Source organism: Diplotaxodon limnothrissa, linkage group LG12, assembly GCF_057381915.1.
Source record: "Diplotaxodon limnothrissa isolate DT_005_m linkage group LG12, D_limnothrissa_male_GT1.1, whole genome shotgun sequence".
Classification (NCBI taxonomy): domain Eukaryota; kingdom Metazoa; phylum Chordata; class Actinopteri; order Cichliformes; family Cichlidae; genus Diplotaxodon; species Diplotaxodon limnothrissa.
This window is the reverse complement of record NC_140607.1, coordinates 37,437,846-37,460,170: the sequence shown is the minus strand read 5'-3', so window position 1 is coordinate 37,460,170 and position 22,325 is coordinate 37,437,846. Positions and strand designations below refer to the sequence as shown.

The following is a 22,325-nucleotide window of genomic DNA, read 5'->3' as shown; positions in this document are numbered from 1 at the left end:
CAGCCGTGTTGGTCGGGGACAACATGCGACTGTAATCACTTAATAGATGTTTCTAATCAAATGATTGCTCCAGTGAACGAGCTGTTTATATTGGAAATGCAATTAAGCTCACGAGCGCTATAAATAGGAAGTGCGGAACGTGCCGCTCACCACATCATCTCTTTCCTTTTCCCACTTATCCGCAGGTTTGATTTTCTCCCGTGGTGTCTGTGTGGAGCGTGCCACACACCCACTCCACAACAACGACGGCTTTTGCTTGCATCTTCCAGTGTTTCTTCTGTCAGCAAGTCCAGCAGAGCTGCAACTCTTCCAGTGCCAGCCCTGACACCAGCGAGGAGCCCTGCCCCACTGACATGGTGAAGATGACCAAGTCTAAGACCTTCCAGGCTTACCTGCCGTCCTGCCACCGCACCTACAGCTGCATTCACTGCCGAGCACATCTGGCCAACCACGACGAGCTCATCTCAAAGGTATGACGGCTCCACACGAGCTCGCTCGTCCCTTCACATGACTTCAGCTGCTCTGTTTTATTTATGGGGGAAGGAAAGCTTCAGGGTTTTGCACTTGTCTCACAAATCTCACAGCAGCTACCCTTGGTGCCATCCCGAAGGTCAACTAGAGAGAAATATTACATTAGTGCAGCGTGCTTAAAACACCCTGATCAGCAGCGAGTGTTGGCCCTCTCCTTAGAGCTATAAATAAAAGCTGCGAGTGTCGGCCCATTCTGTAAGCTATAAATAAGCGTGGATAACGTGATGTAGTCGAAGAAGCAAATGTAGGTTACTGTGGCACAGTAAACTGTTTTTAGCCATACTGTCTGTTTGAAGACACGTCATGACGTGAGAGCAGAACAGAGAATTAATCTGAGCGAGCGCCAGCAGGCTGCTCCGCGCCGCACACTCGTGTTTGTTTGACTACTATGGTGACCAGCATGCCGCAGGAACTTCTCGTAATCTGCCGTGCTCGCCTGAGCTGACAGAAAATTTTAGTTATATAAAATCTAAAATGCGAGTTTGGAAGAGCTACGAGACGGGAGTCTGTCGATAAATGGGTCTCTCGAATCCCATAAACTGGCCTCGCTTCCTGAGCTCATAGCCTGAAGCCGGTGTGGAAGTGCATAAACCTGCAGTGTTCACGAAGGCCAGCAGGGGGCGAGACATTCAGTTGCAGGGTGAGTCCACCTTGTTATTGACAAACCGTTACCGTATGAGTGTGAGGTGTCCTTTAATTGATCGCATCTGGTTTCAAAAAGCTACCATGGCGATGGCCGAAATGTGTGATGTCACTATCGCTATGTCCGTCTTTAATATACAGTCTATGGTTGAGCGTTCTTTAGCATAGTGACTAGCGCAGTTCACTCTGTTATAACCTAATGTTGTGGTATTAAATGTATGTTTTACAACCAAATATTTACTTTCAGCCAGCTCAGCGAGCGGGCGTGCTCACGTGAATTTTGGGAGCTTTTGTTTTTTTTCTATTGTTCCTTCAAAATAAGAGCTCAGCTGCCTCGTGTTAGGAATAAGGTGGATCGTGTGCTTTAAAGCCTTAACAATGTGCTACAAGAGATTCACTGTGCAGTATTTTATAGACTGTATATCAAAAATGGTGTCACCTGCTGTGAAGGCTCAAGCTTTAGCATTGTTGATGCCGCCATGTTTATTTTTCCTTCTTTGGAGCTGGCGATGAAACCACCTTTAACCAAAACGTGGTTATCCATAACATGTGTCACATAACTTCATTATAAATACTTCTGAAGGCACAAACAGCACAAACATGCTGAGGAGGTTCAGTGACTCAGTCAGATTACCTAAAGGCTCACAGGCTGCGAGTGGCTTTACCCGTCTGTGTCACAATCCACCTGTTACTCAAAGTGGGTCACCTCCTAGTATTGCATAACTTAAACAGCTGACATGTGTAAATAAAAACCTTACGGGTGTCATTGAGGGGAAACTGAAACTGCTGCGTGTTTGTTTAATATCAGGCTCTATGCTGTGCATTTAGGCTGTTAATCCTGGCAGTGCAATTGGGATTGACTCGCTTTTTGACACTTCATTTCTAACCCTGACTCTTGAGCCCTAATCAGTGGAGATTTTAAATAAGTGATCCTCACTAGATGGAACTGAATTAGAAGCACAAGCAACACGCATGTGAATTTGTAAAGTTAGAGCTCTGAAAGTGTTTGTGCTGATTTATGCAGCTCACGGTTAAAATCGAGCTCTGATAATTATGCAGACTTATCTGCAGATCAAAATGAATGGCATGTTTTCCTTAGTAACCATGAGGATGACTTTCTCAGGCAGTCATATTTGACAGCATGCTCGTTATATTTTGTGGTGAATAAATATGTCTAAACTGTGAAATCCCACTCAGCAATATCTGATATCAGTTCTGGCAAATGACACAGATGAAATTTTATGTGATGCTCAACTTGCTGCATCTCCACAGCTCGTGTACCTGTCCGCTCGGGCGTCTGCGTCTTGTTACTGCCCATAAATTCTCCGAGGCTGGGATGCTGGGCGGGGCTGCTATTATCACTGACGCTGCTCGAGCATGAAAGAGCTGGTCGCTCTATTAAAGTGTTACTGCTGTGGCTATTTTTGCTTCTGTGGCTGTTTTTGAGTTAAAAACGTCAAAGCTGAAAGAGCCGCTTTGGTTCGCTGAGCATCTTTGGTAACCTCGTACGTGCTTTGAAAATCTGAGATGGAAAAATCAAGACAGTCGAGCTTCGTATCTGCGCCGCTGGCCTGGGGACGTGTTTTTGTTTGTGTTAGCTCATATCGTATATTGTCATGATGTAGATAAGTGTGGCTTTAAAGAGGTGCATATTGCAAAATGTCAGAGATAATGTCTTCAGATTCCATAATCTCCATGAACAAAAGTTTTAAATAAGTCAATGCATGGATGGCAACACTTTAGAAAGCCACAAAAATCATTCAATCTCAGACGTTCATTGACTGAAAGTTTGAGGCTGATGAGCATGAAAACCTCAGCGCTCTTCTACTCACCTTACCTGTCATCGCTGGGCTGGTGTGACTAATATTCCTGTGATTGTGCTTTTCATTCTGACTTTACCCTTTTTTTAAGGTAAATTACCTTCATCATCATCCACTCCTGTCGAGTACGAACAGCGTAAAGGTGCTGGTAGAAATGATGTGTCACTCGTTGAATCCAGTGTTGCCGTCAGACTATTGTCAGAGAAATTCATCTCCGCGAGTCTGTGACCTGAAGCGAATCTAGACGACACATTATTATAAGCGTCATAAAGTGTCCGACGGTGCCAGTCTGGATTTAAAGTCGGGAATCTCAGGGAAAATCTCTGAAAACGCGAATATTAGGACCACTAATTTCCGCACAGTTTTCACAGTACCTGGTGGTGGGACTGGTTTTCAACTGGTCGCTGGTATCAACTCGTGACCCCTCCTCTGTGATGTGTCTGTGGAGTCAAATGTCTGCGTAGTCCTGTGGAAAAAAGCCTCAGTATTAACTTCCCATCATAAATGACTGCTGATCGTTTTGTTGCTGCCTGCACATAAATCCTGTCTTCACTAATGATCAATTCTAGCAGAGACCAAACCAAGCAAAAAACCTCATTTTACAGTCAGAGCGCACAGCAGGACGCTGAAGATTCAGCCAATTTCCCAAAATGAAATTGTCCTGCCAGGGCTGGTCATTCATCATTTCAACATTATGCACTCCACACTGTATATAAATGCCACTTGTTTTGCACATATTCAACTCTGTATATTTTATATATTTTATTATTATTATTATTATTATTATTTTATTTTATTTTTTTACTATTTAATTTGTAAAAATGTGTATACACACACACACACACACACACACACACACACACACGCACGTAGGAAAATATTTAGTATACACATCCAGAAATGCATACACTATTATATATTGTACATATATTTATTAGTTTCAGGTTGGCCATTCTTGTATTTTGCTCGTTTGTGTTGTTGTGTTTGCACATCTCTGTTGCTTGTGGGGCTCGCACACAAGAATTTCACTCGCATGTGCTGTGCCAGTGTGCCTGCACATGTGATGTGACAATAAAAAGTGATGTGATGTGATCAGCCCACAGAGAGTGACAAATGTGAACCTGAGTCAAATACAAAGAGCTCTGTGGCCCCTTAAAGTCTGTTTATTACACGATTTCTGTATCGAAGTCCACGCTGGCATTTGGGGGCACAAACGCGCAAAGGTGTGAAAGCGTCGCTTTAACGCCGGTCGTGAATCGGCAGCTGGAGGGGAAAGTTTCAGAACTGTGAGATGAAGCAGAGCAGAAGTGGTGACCTTTACGTGTTACGACGGCGTGCTCCTCTGCGTTAAGGCCTTCCCGAGCGCTAAGCTGATTATTTAAATGGAAAAGTTGATCAATCTGAGCTTGGATCGACTGTGTGGAGGCTGCGCTGCTGTAATGACCTCACGTACGTCATGTGGTACTCACTTGGAAAAAACTGAAACCAAGTACAGTCGAGTAAGGGCTGGCATTTATTTTTACATTAAACATAAAGTATGCATTTCCACGTAACATATTTGACATAAGATAAAACAAAAACAACAACATGAAATCCGACATACCTGATAAAAAAGGTAAAAGAAAGAAAGACCTCCAAGTAAATAATTTGCCCACTCCAGCTCCGACGACCAAATACAAACAGTGGGGAAGAGGGTTAGCTCAACCCACCACAGCTCCCAAGCTAGCAAGGAGTATATATTCATGCTAGCATTTATGGCGCCTAAAACACATTTATGATACACACATACTACACACTTATAACATCTAACAAAAACAGGCTTAATAATGACAATAACTGAATTAAAATCGCAATCAGAAACATCCAGGTGGCTAAATATGCATTATATGTGTGTTTTAAAGTGTTGGAAAGAAATGACACCCACCTCTCCCACAGGGGAATTGTAGAAAAGGGGAGAGGCAAAAGGGGTGCACTGTATTTATAGGATTGCACCAAAGAAGAAGAAGAAAAGAATGAGGAGGGGCTCTAACTGATAATGAACATAACTACAGGCTTGGAGGTCCTAAAAGTCAGGTATAAAAGGAGCAGTTTGGGAGTTTAGAGCACATTTTGGGTAATTATAACAATGTGATTTATGACCCTGATACATGGGTACTACTGGAACAGCTATAACATTACCACTGGCCCCTATGTCAAAAATCCAGTGTTTAAAAATTCTACATATATGTGCTAATTCTCTCCTGAAGCAAATGCTGATAACTCTGTTTGTTGGTGCAAGCACAACAGCACGCTCAGTGAAAAGCTTTACCAGCAGCCTCTCAGAAGGTTCGGAGGCCTCGAGGTGGTAAGTTTGGAGTTGCAAAGTCTGCACAACGACAATTTCACTGGGTTTTAATTTTTAACGAGTGTCATAAATCATGAATGGATGTGCCTTTGGCCTGAGAGAGGGGGGGGGTGTCCTCATTTATCTGCGCCTCACTTAACCTGTCGTGAGCCATGTCAGATATGTGGATTTATCTCCACGCGCAGCAAAGACTGTGACAGGGGAGAAAGGAGGTTTTATGCAGTGAAGGTTTATTGGATCCTTGGGGAAATTAAATTGTTGCTCCAGCAAAGTTGAACTGAATCCGGGTGGCTGTGGGTGGTGGTGGTGGTGGTGGGGGGATAAAGCAATAAATGAAGAGAAGTTTAGCCGATGTGGCTCATGCAAATAACCTTCAGTTTATCAGCAGAAGAAAAATGTAGAGGGAAACATGATTCATTCATGGGATGTTATTTAAATCGAGGCACCATTGCTTGCTCTTGTAATTAATACATTTCTTTCGCGCTTTTGCAAATAGGAAGTCGATCGTGGAAGAAAAAGCTATTAAATGTAACTTTTATGACACGGCTCATCCTCAATGGTCAAAGCTGGATTTAAAAAAAACGTTTAGTTTTCATTACGATGGATGAAAGTGAAGCTGAAACAATAATAACTGCCCTGTTGCTCAGTCATTCTCTTATCAGCGGCTCCTTGTTTACCATCAAGTAGCAGCTTGTTGTAATCTCCTCCATAACCTCTCGCTCAGTTGACACAGCGGCTGATGACGGCCGATCGGTGACTTACTGGATCAGGGCCGGTCCGCATGCTTTGAGGTCAGTTTGACTTTCTCTGTGTGACTTGGAGAAGACGAGCATGTAGCAGGGAACGGAACAAATGCTTTTACACACTCTTGGCTGCGATGCGCCGTCTCCGATTCAAACGGTGCCAAAACTAGAGGTCAGCTGCTGTTTTCCAGAGCAAAGTTCCCAGAGAGCTCTTTTTAAGGAAAATATGCAATACTGTGTGTTACTGAGTACAGGCCTGTGTGGTTAAGGTGCTGCTGAATCTGATCAGGCGTAATTTTGCATTGAAATGTCAGCCAAAAGAAGCCGCCTGTTTGCCTTTTGAAATATTTAATCTGCAGTTACACCAGCACTGCACGGCTCGAATGGCCGGTGTGGCAAATGTCTCACCGCGGTCATGTGTTATTATGAGCATCAAACCCACGTTTCCTGTGCTGCAGTCATTCTTCTTGATGTTGCCTCCCGTGTGACAAACTGTTAGATGGAAGCAACACAATAATGACGGTCAGAGCGGGAGGAGCTGAAGGTGTTGAAGGTTGTTGAGCCTGTCTGCTGGCTTTATTAAAGTCACGCCACATTGTTTCTCAGTGTTCCTCAGAGATGACACTGGAGCAGGAATGCTGGAAAACCAGCAGCACCAGAGCGCTTCTGTCTGGGAGCTGATTTATGACTTCACATTAGCCACGTCCGTGCTGGCCTTTGTTTGGTTTGTGGGCTTTATTTCCATGGGAATAAATTAAACCTGTCTTGTTTTCTCATGAATTATTGAGGAATCAAACCGCAGACATCCTGCTGCTGTGTTTACTAACATATAACCAGAGATGGTGTTGCTGTGGTTAAAGCTGAGAGGCGATGTTTGCGTCAGACTGCAGTCAGAAACGCCAACGCGCTTTAAAATGCCCCGCGCTGTTGTGACAAGTGCAAACGATTCAAGTAACAATTAGCCGACCAGCAAACTGGTGAATAATTACATTTGTTTAACTGGTCAGGAACACCAAGGCAACATTCACGAAACTCCCCGAACAATAACCGAGCTGGTTGGTGGTTTATGATGTTAAATAGTTATATACGGCCATAAAAATCTCTATTCTCCATCTGTTTCTTAGGAACGCGATTAGTTGGCAGTGCTAAACAGTTCCCAGTACACCACTGGAGTAAAGAGTGAAGTCACTGGGTTGTGTTGCTGTGTTTACTGGACTAATGCGACTGATGACGGACGACCTCTTTAAGCCAAACAATCCACGTCTATAATAATTGGATTTCATTAAGAGCGCTTCCTCGGACAGGCTGTTCTTCTCCGGCAGGTTTCAATGCTTAAAATGAGGCTCTTTGCTCCTATTCTGCCTTCATAACACTAATATCTATGTAGCATGTTTTTTTTTTTTTCTGTAAATCCTGACCTGAAGTGCACGTAATATTTTTATTTTTCCCCCCAACTCACTTCATTGTTAGTTTTAATTAAAAAAGGTAAAAGGCGTCCAGAGAGATCAGATGCTACAAAAGGCTGCGTGCACTTCATTTGGATGCAGATATTTCAGCTGAAGTTCAATTAGCAGCCTTTCATCGGGGTAAGTGTCAAAAGGGTTTCTCAAGGCCGCCGTGCATGTGCTTCCTCCTGCAGCCTCGCAGGAGATAATTTCACAATCGTAGCTCCTGCAGTTCAAGCGCCGCATAATTAATACAGAAAGCAATCAGAACACGGCCAGAAAAACTGCAAATGTCAGGAAAACCTGCGACGCAGCGCAGCAGTAAATGTATTTTGTTGCATAATGCTGCCACGTGGACTCACAGCCACAGTAACAGACGCTTTGCCTCCTTCATACGAGTGCAGGAATGCATTTTCAGTCTTTTTCTATTGTTTGAGAAATTGCAATTGAATGATTTTATTTTTAAAGTAGAGATGTCTCTCAAAATAGGGCAACATACGATTATGTCTTTGACCACCAGTATGTCACCTAAAGTAGTATAATCCATGTAACTGTAGAGAGGCTAATTTTGAGGATAATTATCAATAACATGAGTGCTGATTTAAATTTCCTAGCAATCATTTCAAAATAAAATAACCATCGTAGTTACAAAATAAAAGTTCTGCCCATGCTCAACATCACCTGAACCCCTTGTTTGACTTTTGAGCTAAAGAAAGTTTGTATTCAGCAGTTTTTTAAATATTGTCATGTGATTCAAAATAATGAAAAAGCTTTGAAACCTGCGAGTGACTCGACCCGCAGGCCTCCTGTTCTCAGGTCCAGCTTACGACGGTGACGTCAGGGAGCAGAGCGCTGACGGATGTGACCGTTTAATATGTTTCCAAAATTTCATTTCAAGTGTTGTTAGATCACATCAGGACCCCTCCGAATGTTCTCCTTGCAGCACTCTGATTGGTGTTTCTCGCTCCGCTTTATGTGGAAGCGTCGTTGTTTATTGTTGACCCGGTTGTGATCTTTGTTGATGGATAAAAAACACAAACGTGCATTTTAATGTCTGATTTCACACAAATGCATCGTACCGTGAAAACATCCATCTGGAAATCATTCTTAATATCTCGATATTGATTGTTGACCGTACCTCACACTGATCTATTAATAAACTCCTCTTTCTGCGCCACACCTCGCTGCCATGTGTGTGTTCAGTCCAAGGCGGCATCGCTGGACCTCAGCATCGAGCCTTCTAAGCCGATTATGTTACTCAGGAGAAGATGACACCGTAGTCTGGTGTTTTCCACTGCATGGTGCCAAGGACCGCTCGCCTTGTCCATGTTTGATTTTCATCTCGAGTGAAAGTATCTCGCACCGGTAGTGCGTTATGTGGGGTTTTTTCATTGTACGTGGTCTAAGCAGAGGAGAAAGTAGTTCCTGAGCCCTGTTTAAAAACAAAAACACAAAGGGAAGTGTTGGAGGAGATCTGCAGGTTCTGACAGATTTCTCTCCATCGCTGCAGCCTGGGTGCTGGAAATCCCCTGAGTCAGGTATAAAAAAGAAGAGTGGGGGAAAAATGTTTCGTTACCGAGCTTGTGCACAGAGTCTTCGAGGCATGCCAGGCAGCGAGGGAAGATGCAGATGGAGCAGCCTGAAAGAGAGGATTAACCTGAGCACATGGACCAGAAGGAAGTATGGCAGGCACAGTGGCCTCCCCCCTCCCGCTTCAGCCACTAAACTAAATATGTTTATTACCCCAGCCCTGAGTGGAGATGGTGATGTATGTTTTTTATGGTGGAAACCTGATGAAAATGTTTGAGGCAGTCTTGGGATTGATGTGCATCAGCATCAGTTAATGTGCAGATTATATGTTTCATAGAACACTGATGATGCATTTAAATCACTTGTACGGCTGTTTATCAATTAAAAGAGGAATTAATCAAACAAATGCAATATTTATAATATTTTATGTCTGTTTATTTCCTGGGCTGATTCCTGCAAACTGCTGCAGCAAAGCATGCAAAGTAAATAAACATATTTAAGCTGGATTTTAAGTTTGCCAGCAAACATGTTCCTCGGGAAATGATGCTAGATTGTTGCTGTAGGATATATATCTATTTTATATTTATATTACAGCAGACAACTTTTTAAATATATTTCTCACTGTTCTGATTGAGTTGAGGCTAAAACTGTGCCGATATCCAGGCCTGACTTGTTACAGTTCCTAAGCTCTGATTCTATGGTCTGTTTTTGTCACTGATTTGTTAACATGAAGGGCAGCTAGACAATCAATGACACGGTTTAATTTCAGTCAACACCTTCAACCCAAACACGCTGAACACAAGACGCGCAGGCACAAAATCTGATCGGACACGTGTTGTTGTTGTCATCCTGAGCACGCAGCTTCTTTTCAGCATCGCTGTCGCTTCATATTTTTATCAGATGCGGGTTACAGATAGCGATACGGCATCCTGAAATCAGAGCAGCGGTTAAGAGCAGAGCGTGAAGGCCTGCAGTGTGAACGTGGTCCTGGAGCGGGAGGATGCCGCCCGAATACTGACGAGGAGGCTGAGTGTCTCATTCAGCACCTTGGCCTCGTCCCACCCATCGGGCTGATGGAAGTCCCTCTAATGGATTGATCGCACTTTTCATTTCTCACCATTAACAGACGCAGCTCCTTTTTCGTCTTTCTTTTTTAAACCATCTTTAACTGGAAGTTTGCCTGTGACAGAGAAGTCAGTTTAATATTGCTCTTCTTTCTCTCTTCTTTAAAAAAAACTCCATTTGACCAGGAAGGTTTTGTTGAACCTTTTCGCAGCAACATCAGCGGTGATGTTTAGCGGTGATTGTCTCACTTATAGACAAAAGTCCTCACCTACAGTACATCCATCGCACCTGTGGGTTACAGACAATTTCAGTTTTATTTTAATGGCATCACTTCACAACAAAAACGATCTCATGGAGAGAGAGAAAGCCCCAATGATTCAACAATCCCATATCTGCAAACACTTGGTGACAGTGGGAAGAAAGAACGGCATATTAAGAGAGGCAAACAAAACTGGATGCCTCTAAGAGGATCACAAACCTTTAGATAACCAGATATCCTGTAATGATCACGCCAAGAGTGCAACATGGAAAAAGGACTAAAACTTTAAATGCGTCCACTCGCAGGAAAACGTTGAGTGGGAACACTGGAGTGTGTCTCAAATATTTGGATGAGCCACAACATTTCAGGAAAGATGAGATAAAAGTTTTAAAGCCTCGTCCTGACTGTGCAGCACGGCGGAGGAATCATCGTGGTTCAGCGCTGCTTTTGAACCAATGAATGCAAAAGTTTAGCAAGGTTCACAGGCGGGTTTGGGTAATGCAACAACACAGAGACTCAAAGCAGCAAGTAAACCAAAAACTGCAGTTTCAAATAAGAAAACTGAGGTTTGGAGGGATGACATGAAAAGGACAATTTCTTCTATAATCAAGTTCAAACTGCGTCTCATTAGTTCATGTTGAAGTTTCACATAAGCTCTGATATGTCCCGTCGGAGCATATCTGTGAGTGAACGCTACAGGACTTATAATAAAACAGAAGCCAACACAAACTCTACAAACACCAGATCTACTTTCCTTACAAACGCTGTCTAACTGAATTTATACAGAGCCTTGGGATTTAAGAAGATTAAGTTGGAGCTGAGCTTCACCTGCAACAGCCAACATCTGTTCAAACAGATGGTAAAAGTTGACCTCAGCGTGTTTGTTATAAGAGCTCTGAGTTAATCTCTTTTCTTTCCTTTTTTTTAAACACAAGTGTTTGTTTCACAGCTTCTCTTTCATTTTTATGGCGTCATTTTAAGAAGAAACGCCAGTGACACAGCACACTCACTGCTCTCACGGTGGATTTGTGTATCGTGTGTTTCTGTGTGCGAGGTCTTGTTCCCTTTAGTCCCATGTGGTCAACAGGATATTCAGGGATTTTGAGATTTGCTTTGTAGAATTTATTTCTTGGGAACAAGCGTTTTAAAACAAGTGTGATTGCAGCAGCTTAAAGAAATGAGCTTGGTAACCACACTCCAGTTTTTGTCATGTTTTATTAAGCAGCAAAAAAACAAGCTGTGTGAATATTTCCAGCTGGTATCTGATTCTTGCTGCATGGTTAAACAGTCAACAGAGCAGTCCCTGGGATGTCTAGCTGGACCGCTGGTAGGCTGGAGGACGCTCGGGTTGCCGCCTGTCTCCCAAAGCTACTATCCGAATTTCTTTCTCTCTTTTTTTCTTTTTAATCTTGTAGGATTTTCTGTTGCTAATGTTTTAGTGAATGTTGCAGCAGCTCGAGAAAAAAACACAAGCAAAGTAAAAATAGACTGTGGGAAACAGATAAGGGCAGCAAGAGATGGAGCCTTTTGCCAGTTGTTCAGCTGATGGCGAGCCACAGAGCAGCACAGATATGACAGAGTAACCCGCCACCCTCTCTGGCCTAAACGCTGCCGAGGACTTGTTGTTAACTCCACGGGGACCGACCCAGTTCCCTCTCGCAGCTAAAGGTCGCATGTCTTGTGGCGCTGGACTGCACTGCATGTGTGCATAGATTTCCCTTCAAACACAAACACCAAAGTTAAGGATGTGACAGTAAGAGTTCTGCAGAGAGAAGGGTTTCCTTTTTTGCACCTCAAATTTGTTGCTGGGACGAACTGCTAACGTCTGAAATTCAACTTTGCCGGTTTGGACAGATGCTGGGCAGTTAAAGATGTCCCCCGGGCCTCAGTGCTGGTTGTGGCTGTGGTCAGTGAAGGAGGCAGCTGGTGCTCCTATTAGGCGGTATTAGCTCAGCGCCCTCAACCGCAACAACAAATGTATCTGCCACACTCATTTGCAATGGAAAAAGCAAAGCCGATCGAGGCCTGTCGCCCAGCCTGGGATGACGGGACCAGAGGATGGAAGCCTGGCAGGCTCTGTTGTCACTCACTGTGACGGCTTTACTGCGCTCTGTTTACATTTTACAGAACAGTCGTGTGTATGTTTAATGGCAGGCAAATAGCAGGATAGTAAAAAAGGCCAGTTTTCTTTTTATTACCTCCAACAGCAATCAGGACTACATATGTGAGTGAGTGTACCCTCCAGTATTACTGAAACAGCCCCAACAATTGGCCACTCCCCTGTAAACAAACTTGGTGACTGTGGGGAGAAAGAACTCCCTCCCGGTCAGCAGCAGGCGTCGGCTGTCCCTCAGGGACCTGCTGGAGCGACACTACCATAAGTTGTTTGTGCAAGCGTCTTCTTAGGACCTATAGTCAGATTTTAAGTTTAAGCGACCTCTAGTGGCTCTGTGTGGAAATGCAGTAACATGTGCACTATGTGCGTTAACTTTAAACATTGTGGATTTGCTTTTTATTCTTTTTAAGATTGTGTCTCTATTTTAAACCAACTCCTGATCTGTAGCATACTACTGTAAAGTATTAATTTTGAATTATCAATGTAAAATTCTCTTTAATTGTGTCTTTGGTTTATTTTTGGCAGATGCTATCAGACTCACATCTGCTAACGGCTAAACGTGTCATGCCGATATAATATGAACCTGGGTAGTTCTGTCTGTGATAGTCCCACTTCCCACAGGTAAGGCATAGCAAGCTTTATCTGCCTCGACAATAATGGGAACCATGATTTACTAAATGAACACGATGTTATATTAAATGCAACATGGAACTAGTGATTGAGCCTATAAAGTAATCTGGAAAGTATTTACTGAGCTCATGGAGGAAGTGAGAATCAGGCCCGTTTTCCCATAGATTACTATACAACCAGACATCTTTGCAACAATAGGAATCACCCCTGCTGGACATTTGAATGACTGCAAGTTTAAGGCACTTTCTTGTTTGCTTCACGTTCTCTCTGTAAACAGCTCAGCAGGCTCATCTGTGCTACTCTCAGACAAAACCTGCCACTGTCATTGGTTTGTTCTCATCATTTCTGTAAATGAAGACTGAAACACCCCAAAAATGTTATTTGAGTACTTGACTCAAAGTTTCTTTTGTTTGCAGCAGCATGTAAAGCGCTATACAAATACAGGCCATTTACCATTTACCATGAACACATAGGACCCCCGGTTACCCACATCATCCTTCTCTGCAGAGACATTTTTAATTCCAGCCTCATAAGGAAGGCTGTGTTTGATTTGCCTCAAGGAATCCCTGCTTATGCTATTTTCAGGGATGTAAACATAACAGTTCCTGTCTAACGAGAAAACTCCACGGGGTGCGTTTAATAAAACTGATGCAGGGTTTTCAGCTCATTTTGGGGGTGATGACGATGATTCAAGTAGTTATTATTAGCTGTGTGTGTGCGGGTGTGTGAATTCCTGTTAAACTGCAGCATTCCTCAGACATCAGTCTTCTATCAACTGCTGTGAAAGCTGCTTTGTTGTTCAGCAGATGCACTGAATACCTGGAGCTGCATGTCAACAGTGGAGCTTGAAATGTTGAGATTGCAGGCGGAAAAACTGTAAAAATGTGACTCATTAGATTTTTACCTTGATTTTATATGATCCATTTATTCAAAACAAACTTTCATCTGTTTCCTCATAGCCCTACTTGTACTTTAATACTCTACTTTTGAGTAGAGTATTGACCTCTTCTTACATGACTGTCCATGCAGTACTTAGCAGAAACTGAAGTTTGTGAATACTGAGTCATTGTTTATGTGGTCTAATGTTTTTACTGCTCTCACGTCCACATTATTCATAGACCTGTCTGTGTTGTTTATCTGCTCAGGCTTCTGCATTTTTGAGCCTCATTTTATTCCTTACCTGCAGCCAAACTTGTGCAGGACTGTTGATAAGGTGGAAGAACAAGAATGCACAGCAGTCGAGGGGGGAGAAGCACCCCGGGGCGTCAGATGCTGACATTCTTGAACTCAGCGGTGCGGCGCAGCTCTTTAATGTCAACTTACATGATGTCTTTTTCTCTCTCTCTGGTTTCAGTCATTTCAAGGCAGTCAAGGAAGAGCCTATCTGTTTAATTCAGTGTAAGTATGAATCTCACACCTCCAGCTCACCCTCCTTGTTTCTCATATAAGCAGTCTGACCTATAGCTTAGTTTGGCTTTAAAACACAGTTCAGTTATCTGAATTCTTCTTTCACTCCACTTTGCTTTCAACATTTGCCACTTTCATCAGTTGAAACACCATGTTAGCTGATGAAATGTTGAAAGCACTTTCTTCTTAACTGCACAGGCCAAAATTTTGAACTGAAAGAGGAACGATCACCTCCACTAACCCCGTTCACTTCTGCAGAATTTGCCGGAGTAGCCATTTACAGTTATTTTGATAAGTTCTACTCAGCACATGCTTTATGCACGCACATAATCACTGTTCAGGAAAAGCACACTTAAAGCAACCCATCCTTTAATTAATAGTTCCCACCCCCATGTCCTCATAGATGCACACATTCCAGTGATGAAGGTTCATAGGAGGAAATGTTGTGCCGGGATGCTTCTTTGTACACCTGCATCTTATCAGTGCACTGCTGCAGCCAGAGCTGTTAGCATGAGATGCACATAAATTTTCATGCTCTCGGAGCATGGATCTGTCATGCATGCAGACTGCACCACAGTTGGCTTACAAACACCTCCTTTAGGTGGCCTCTGTGGGTTCATAAAATGATATTGCATGTAGGGCTGGGCCATATTATACCGTTCACGGTAATACCGGTATAATGTTAGGCTACGATAGGAAAATGAAATATCGCGATAGAATATGAGTAAAACGCGCATGCGCAGTGCCTTTGTTTTCATACGCACATGGCCGATTGTTGAGTGAAACAGATGAACCAGAATTGGTTTGTAAAAATGGTGCAACTTCAGTGATGTGGAACTGGTTTAGTGTTTGTCCGTCAGATACACAACAAAGCACATTTTTTTGCAGAACATGCAAGCGGCCGTCGGACTAAGATGCCCTTAAATCTGGGAGTAATCTGGGTCCTAAACTCCGTATACTTCAGGTCAAACGAACACTGCAGCATCACTAAGAGTTAAAAACTGTCTAAATTCTTTCATCTTTAATAAAACGATCAGCATTGCTGCTTTACCAGGTGTAACTATGAAGTTTAACTTCCAGGCATCCATGAAAACAAAATGTATTACATTTAACGGAGTTAGAAGCTAGCAGGAAGCTAGCGGAAGTTAGCTCGCTAGTTTCGCTAGTTACCTAAGCATGATATAGCATGTTCTGACTGAGAGATTTCTGAAAAAAATCAAACGTACAGCTCTGCTATCACTTCCAACATAAATGAAGTTAGAAAACTAAACAGCAGTGATGTTTGTAAAGTTACTGAAGTTGGGCTAGCTGGTATATAATGATGTGCTACGTGATCGCTAGCGACACAGCTATGTTAGCATAACATAAACAGTGAAGCTGGAGGACGAACACTAACACTTTTCCACTTATAAAAGTTAACGTTAAGGTTCCTCATGGTTAGAGACAAATGCAATCGCATGGCAGGATGCTGTAAAAGGACCAATCTTCAGTCAGGAGAACAACTGAGATAATCCGTCCACAATACGAGGTTAGTCATTAACATACTGCAACAACATGGGAATAGAGCCGCTGCCAGAGAATTCAACATTAATGAATCAATGGTACAGAAGTGGAGGAAGCAAGAAGAATGAGTTTAATAAAGTTTGGTTTATCTGACTGCTTTGTTTCGCTTAATGTGCCTTATAATCCCGTGCACCTTATGGTCCGAAAAATACGTACTGCACACTGCAGTTTAATGTTGCAAAGCACCTCTTTTTAACTTCAGTGGATATTATACATGGTTATGCTCAGGATATGTCAGCCCATTTCTACTGGAAATGCCTTTTGGTTAAACTTTCAGCAAGGAATTTGCATTTGCACTGTTACATTTTTATAAAGCTTTAATGTACATAAAAACCAGCTTCTTGTTTAAGTGAAAATAAATGATAGGTTGTCTTTTTGCGCTAGTAATGTTGTGGAGTTGTATTTTGTCTCGCATCAATTATATCGTCAGTTATATCGTTATCGCAAATTTTCAAATATATATCGTGATAAATATTTTTGGCCATATCGCCCTGCTCTAATTGCATGCCAGAAAATTTAACTACAAACACTCAAAGGAACTGCAGATTTCTGGCACCATAGTGACTCAGAAACAGTCTGGTTCCAGTTTGCAGCAGCCAAGCCCAGCAAGCGCTGATTTATTTGGTGTTTTGCAGGTCAAACGATGTCAAAATAATTGTAGTTTTCAGTTTAGATCACACACACGACCAGTTCAGCTTTTGCACTATTTCTAATCATGTTTTAATGAGTCCAGTCATTAATTTATCATTTGACCTGGAAACAAACAAATCATTTCTTACCGGTAAACACAGGACGAACTTCCATTCTTTCAGAGTTTCAGTCCGTGCTGCAGAAAAAGCTGGTTAGCATTCATCTCTTTGAACCTGAGAGCAAGTTTTACTGGTCTATTTCTTGGTTGGTTGGTTTTTGGGACTCTGCTCTCAGTCTTAATGAACCGCGCAGAAGCCGCCCTCCTCTCTGCCCCCCAGAGCCCCGAGACATTTTGAGACAGTGTTGCTTTTCAGCAGCTTCGTGCCACCCGACTCTGAATTACATTGTTTCACCTGTCACAATGAATCGAATGAGAGAAGCAGTCTACGAGCGTCTGAATAAATGATTCCGAACAATGTGAAAGCAACCGAACCCCTGAGACGAAGCTTATGGTGCGCTGCAGGTAAAAAGACATTTAGGCTGAAAAACAGAAACATTTGTGGTGGAGGGAAAAAAACTAAAGGTTTGCAGTCATCTACCGGTTGCTTGGTTACATATAATAATTTCAAAAGGAGTGTGTTTCTTATGACGTGTTCGTTTAATTAAAACGCCACTCAAACTTCTCTGCAGCGCAGCGTTTTTAAAGGGCCAGTTCACCACAAAAAGCAGTCCAGTCAGTCTGCCTGGATTGTTTTGCTGTGAGTTATCAGACGTGTCTGCCTTTCTCCTCATGAGGCTGAGCATCAGGCGCTTTTCTTTCTTGTGTCTACATCTGCCAACAAATCCAAGCGTGCAGCTCGCTGACAGTACAGGTCAGCCGAGGTAGACGTGAATGTTTACATATTCTCACACCGTCACAGGTTGCTGCACCTCTGCGCGGCAATACCAGTTCGTCAGCAAATTAAGTAAGACGCCAAGGTTCGTGGTATTTTCAAGGAAAGGCTGACGTCTGTAGAGCTGATGTGTCCCTACCTGGTAAATTTAAAGCAGAGGATTTAACAACACAACAAAGATTTTGGGGGCAAACTAAGAGCAAAGTGTCAGCGTCGAGTCATTCTTAACACGTTTATCTTTGCGTTGCTTTCACTCCTGAAACTTTCTGCAAGAAAATAAGATTCGGTCTATACAAAATGGTTTAGGTAGATTTAGGCGCGATCGTGGCTCAAGAGTTGGCAGTTCGTCTTGTAACTGGAAGGTTGCCGGTTCGAGCCCCGGCTCTGACAGTCTCGGTCGTTGTGTCCTTGGGCAAGACACTTCACCCGTTGCCTACTGGTGGTGGTCAGAGGGCCCGGTGGCGCCCCAGGGCAGCTGTGGCTTGCCATCGCCAGTGCGTGAATGTGTGGATGACTGAATGTAGTGTAAAGCGCTTTGGGGTCCTTGGGACTAAGTAAAGCGCTGTACAAATACAGGCCATTTACCATATTTAATCACAGGGCCTCTATTTATGCTCTGCTTTAATTTCCTTGACCCTTGTGACCTTTCCTGATCTCCCTGCCTTCCTTACAGGGTGAATGTCGGCTGCGGGCCAGCAGAGGAGCGGGTTCTCCTCACAGGTTTACATGCTGTGGCTGATATCTACTGTGAAAACTGTAAAACCACCCTTGGTTGGAAATATGTAAGTAATTTGCTATTTAAACTTTCCCCGTCTGTCTTGATGGATCACTTAAGGCTGCTGCTTTGTTGTTTTGCATCTGTGTGGTTTTTCTAGTTTCTGCTTCTGCTAGTTGCTTTAATGAGAGCAACGAGGTTGCTCTCATTAAAGCAATGCTCATTAAAGAAACTGTGACACTTTTTCTTTTTTTAAATACTCAGGTTTTTGTTTGGGCTCAGAGATTGAACACTCTGTGGTATCCAAGTGTGCAAGATAATTACAGTGCCGAAAGGTTGGCTGCAGACAGCCAGGCAGGTACCTCTGAGAGTCTACAGTGATTAAATGTCAGGCCGTTTTGAAGAGGCTTGTCCTGGTAATTGTGTGAAAAGAGTATAGAAGGGTGTAAAATAACTGAACACGGTATAAAGACAGGGACTCACTTAAAGCTGCTGCTTCAGTGACAAAAACAATTAGAGATTCTCCGAAAAGCCCTGCAAGCAAAGCAGAGCAGGACTGGTTTACAAGGCAAACCAGGCTGAGCAAATATTCACAGAAGCAGACTCGCACGAGTCTCCCGGAGCTCAGCAGGGCCGGGACATATGCCGGAAATCATACAGCACTTAACGAGATGCACTGCCGGTCTGGAAGTTTAGACCTTTGAACGAAGCGATCTGGACACCGGAGGAAATATTTCTCATATTTCTCTCTGCGTCTCTCAAAGCCCTGCTGTTCTCTGACGGTGATGTGATAGATGGTGATAGTGCTACATCAATGTGTTCATCTTGGATGCTTGAATGCTGCCTCTACGCTTCCCATGTTCTCCATATAAAAAAGGGCTGGGACAAAATCGCCAGTCTTTCTGTCTTTTTGTGTGTTTTTATAACTATTTTAAAACAAAAACGGAAGATGTAAGCGTGCCAGATTTTAGCAAAGCTGCTAATTTACATCAGCAGTCCCTGCAGAGCACGTTAGTCTATATGATGCACCGGTGATGGTTACAAAGATGCACCGATATAGGAGAAAAGTAAAGTGAGCACAGATGAGCCACTGAGATATGAAGAGCAGCTGTTTATTGCTCTTTTTCCACTTGTATTCCCACTGTCACTCGTTTTGTTTGATAATGTGTTTTTCTTTTTCCTGACTGATTCTCTGATGTTTTTCCTCTTTTAACAGGAGCACGCGTTTGAAAGCAGTCAAAAGTACAAAGAGGGAAAGTTCATCATCGAGCTGGCTCACATGATCAAGGACAACGGGTGGGAGTGACGCTCCGCCTCTCCGTTTGTTTTTCTTGTTTTTGTTGTTGTTTTTCTGACCTGGGAATGCTCTTTATCGAACTACAGGGGGAGGGCGCTCGTCCGGCCCTCCCTCCACCAGCCCCCACACTTTCCTAACAGTTAAAAAAATCAAACACCTCCACCTTCCCGCCTTCTCCACGTGCACACGCACCCACCTGCTCATTGTGAAAGTGAACAAACGGCGACCGCCGAGTGGAGCGACTCGTTGAAAAACGACGTCATGTGAGTCCCGCCGTTACTTCCCCAGAGCTTTTGGGATCGACCCCGCCCACTCTCAACCCGCCGCCGCCCCACCGAAACACGCTTACAAGTGATTGTGGTGACGTGTCGACCACTATGCGAAGGAAGAGAGAGACTTCACCGAGAGGACGTTTCTTTCTTTTCTTGATGGATGACTTTGGTTATTTTAATGTTATTTGCTTCAGTTTTAACGTCGGGTTTGGTAAAGATTTGGTTTGGCAGCCGATGGATGTTACTGGTTAGCATTATATTTTATTTCCCTGTCAAGTCTGTGTTTATTCATTTTGTCGGCTTGGTGTATCTCTGCCTCTAGCTGAGCATGCTTTTCTTTGCTAATGTCCAAATGAGTAATCAGGGATGGGTGAGGAGCAGAGGGGGAAAGGGAGTTTATCGTAGTTGCAAATATGTAGCAGCATCTTGCTTTCTTTCTTTTTTTCTTTTTTAAAGAGGCAAAGAATGAGTTTGCAGTATTGTGGAATTTTATACCTGATATTTTTCTGTTTTTACCCTTTTTTTCGACTTTCTTTTTCCCTCTTTCTGGTACTTTTCAGCACCCAAAAGCATTGAAAGCAGCACCTAGTATTCGTTTGACATAAATGGGTATATATATACGTATACATAGATCTATAGATACATATTTGTAGTGTTTGGCTAATTGCGATTGTGGCTGGTCCCAGTTTGCAGCAGTACCACGAGTGAAAGACGAAAAAGGAGCAGAAATGGTTATTAGACTGGGGATCCTTCCATCAGTGCCCACACATCATAAAACACGATGACAGAGTGTATTATCCCATTGTCTGGTAATGAAACAATAAGAGACACTTACATATGAATATAAATACACATACTATGATTACATATCCATAAATACTATGAAAATGTTCGTAGTACGTCGATATTGGAACATGGTTTCTATATATATATATATATATATATATATATTTGCTGTCACGCACATATGTATATATGCATATTACTGTGTGTATATATGCATTTTGTGTGTGTGTGTGGTCATGCATTATACAGTGGCATACTTGAACGACTTCGTTTGCACTTTGCAGAGGCGTTTGGTCCATCGCAGTTTGGAGGCAAAATGTTTGTTCGCTCTCGTTTCCCAATGGCCTTCTCACAGATGAACGACAGATTGTTGGAGATGGAAAGGAAGCTGGAGCAGGAGGGCTTCGTCGACTCTGGTATGCTTAGCAGCTGCCTGTTAGATACTTTGAGGAAATTTGGTTTCATTTTGTTTAAATTCCAGGTTTCCTCTCACTTCTTCCACACCACAAAGTAGTTTCCAATTTTTTGCTGCTATCCTGGAAATCCCGCCGCTTCGCCCCGTTCTTCTAGATCTTTTGCACTTTACGTCCTTCTCTCTCTCTCTCGGAGCGTATGAATCGTCTCTTTGTGGACATCATCTGTGATTTGCCTCCAAGCCGTATGAATCTTGTGCCTCTTCAAAACACGAACGGCCTCCCTCTACTTGTTTTCTTTTATTTTTCCTTCTGTTGTGCAGTGCATAACTCTGAAAACTTTCATGTGAACCGATGTGTCTTCCCCTTCCCTTCGCCCCCTTCCTGGTTCAAAGAAGTAGCCCTCGAAATAACATTTTTCACCAAAATCCTCAGAGCTCTATGGATAACAGAGACTTGGTATATATACACACATATATTTTCTACATTCAGATTTAAAGGTGCAAAAACAGATGGATATTCAGTATATTATTTCTCAGAGTAAAGCAAAGAGGAGGAAGAGGTTGCCCGGGACTTGTTGGACTTTTTAATCAGAGGGATTAAAAAGATGGCAGCAGGTGATGGTGTGGGCAGGTGATGGTGTGGGCAGGGTGGGACACGATGGGAGAGATTTTAAAAAAAAAATTAAAAAAAAAAAAATCAGCAGTGATTGATTACTTTGCCGGCAAGGTCAGTCAGATCACACGACCTTTTAACCTAAAACTATGACAATGCAAACCCTTGATAGTTAGCAGTGATACCTACTTGAAATATAAATACATAAACAGCTAAGATATTGGCCCGTGTTACAGTTTTTGTACATAAAGTAACATATTTAAGGTTTTATACGTATTTCTACTGGGTTAGTTCTTTTACTTCCCCTACTTGAAGCACTTTTGTTCACCGTACCTCTGGCTGTGTGGTGTCTGGCGTGTGCGCATACATGCATGTGTGTTAATCCACATGCATGCCTGCACACCAAAGCGAATGTTTACCTTCTCTTCCTCAGTTTTCCCCTCTTTCCTTTTTGAGTTTTCCTGGTGTGTGTTTTTTTTCTTCCCTTTCACAGCTGTTTGGTTTCGCTGTCTCGCCCGCTGATCTGCGAGGTTGACAGCCAGGTTAGTTTGTTTGGAAGTGATTTATCCCCCGTTTGGTTTGTTTGCTTTTTTTTCTGTTAGCTTGTTT

General features: G+C 42.9%; 1 protein-coding gene across 1 annotated transcript; it reads left to right on the top strand.

Annotated features, from left to right (window-relative positions):
- The first annotated feature begins 290 nt into the window (after positions 1-290).
- On the top strand, positions 291-20,835 carry ypel1 (yippee-like 1). The gene is made up of 4 exons (XM_085367576.1): positions 291-470; positions 14,480-14,523; positions 18,292-18,400; positions 19,550-20,835. The coding sequence occupies exons 1-4, from the start codon at positions 354-356 to the stop codon at positions 19,637-19,639; spliced, it is 360 nt and encodes a 119-aa protein (XP_085223702.1). The 5' UTR covers positions 291-353; the 3' UTR covers positions 19,640-20,835.
- The last annotated feature ends 1,490 nt before the right edge of the window (positions 20,836-22,325 follow it).

Bases quoted from the DNA above. Each gene is read 5' to 3' on its own strand.
- ypel1 (XM_085367576.1), top strand. From the start codon at position 354: ATGGTGAAGATGACCAAGTCTAAGACCTTCCAGGCTTACCTGCCGTCC. The intron at 471-14,479 runs GTATGACGGCTC...CTCTGGTTTCAG, and splicing joins ACGACGAGCTCATCTCAAAG to TCATTTCAAGGCAGTCAAGG. The intron at 18,401-19,549 runs GTAAGTAATTTG...CTCTTTTAACAG, and splicing joins CCACCCTTGGTTGGAAATAT to GAGCACGCGTTTGAAAGCAG.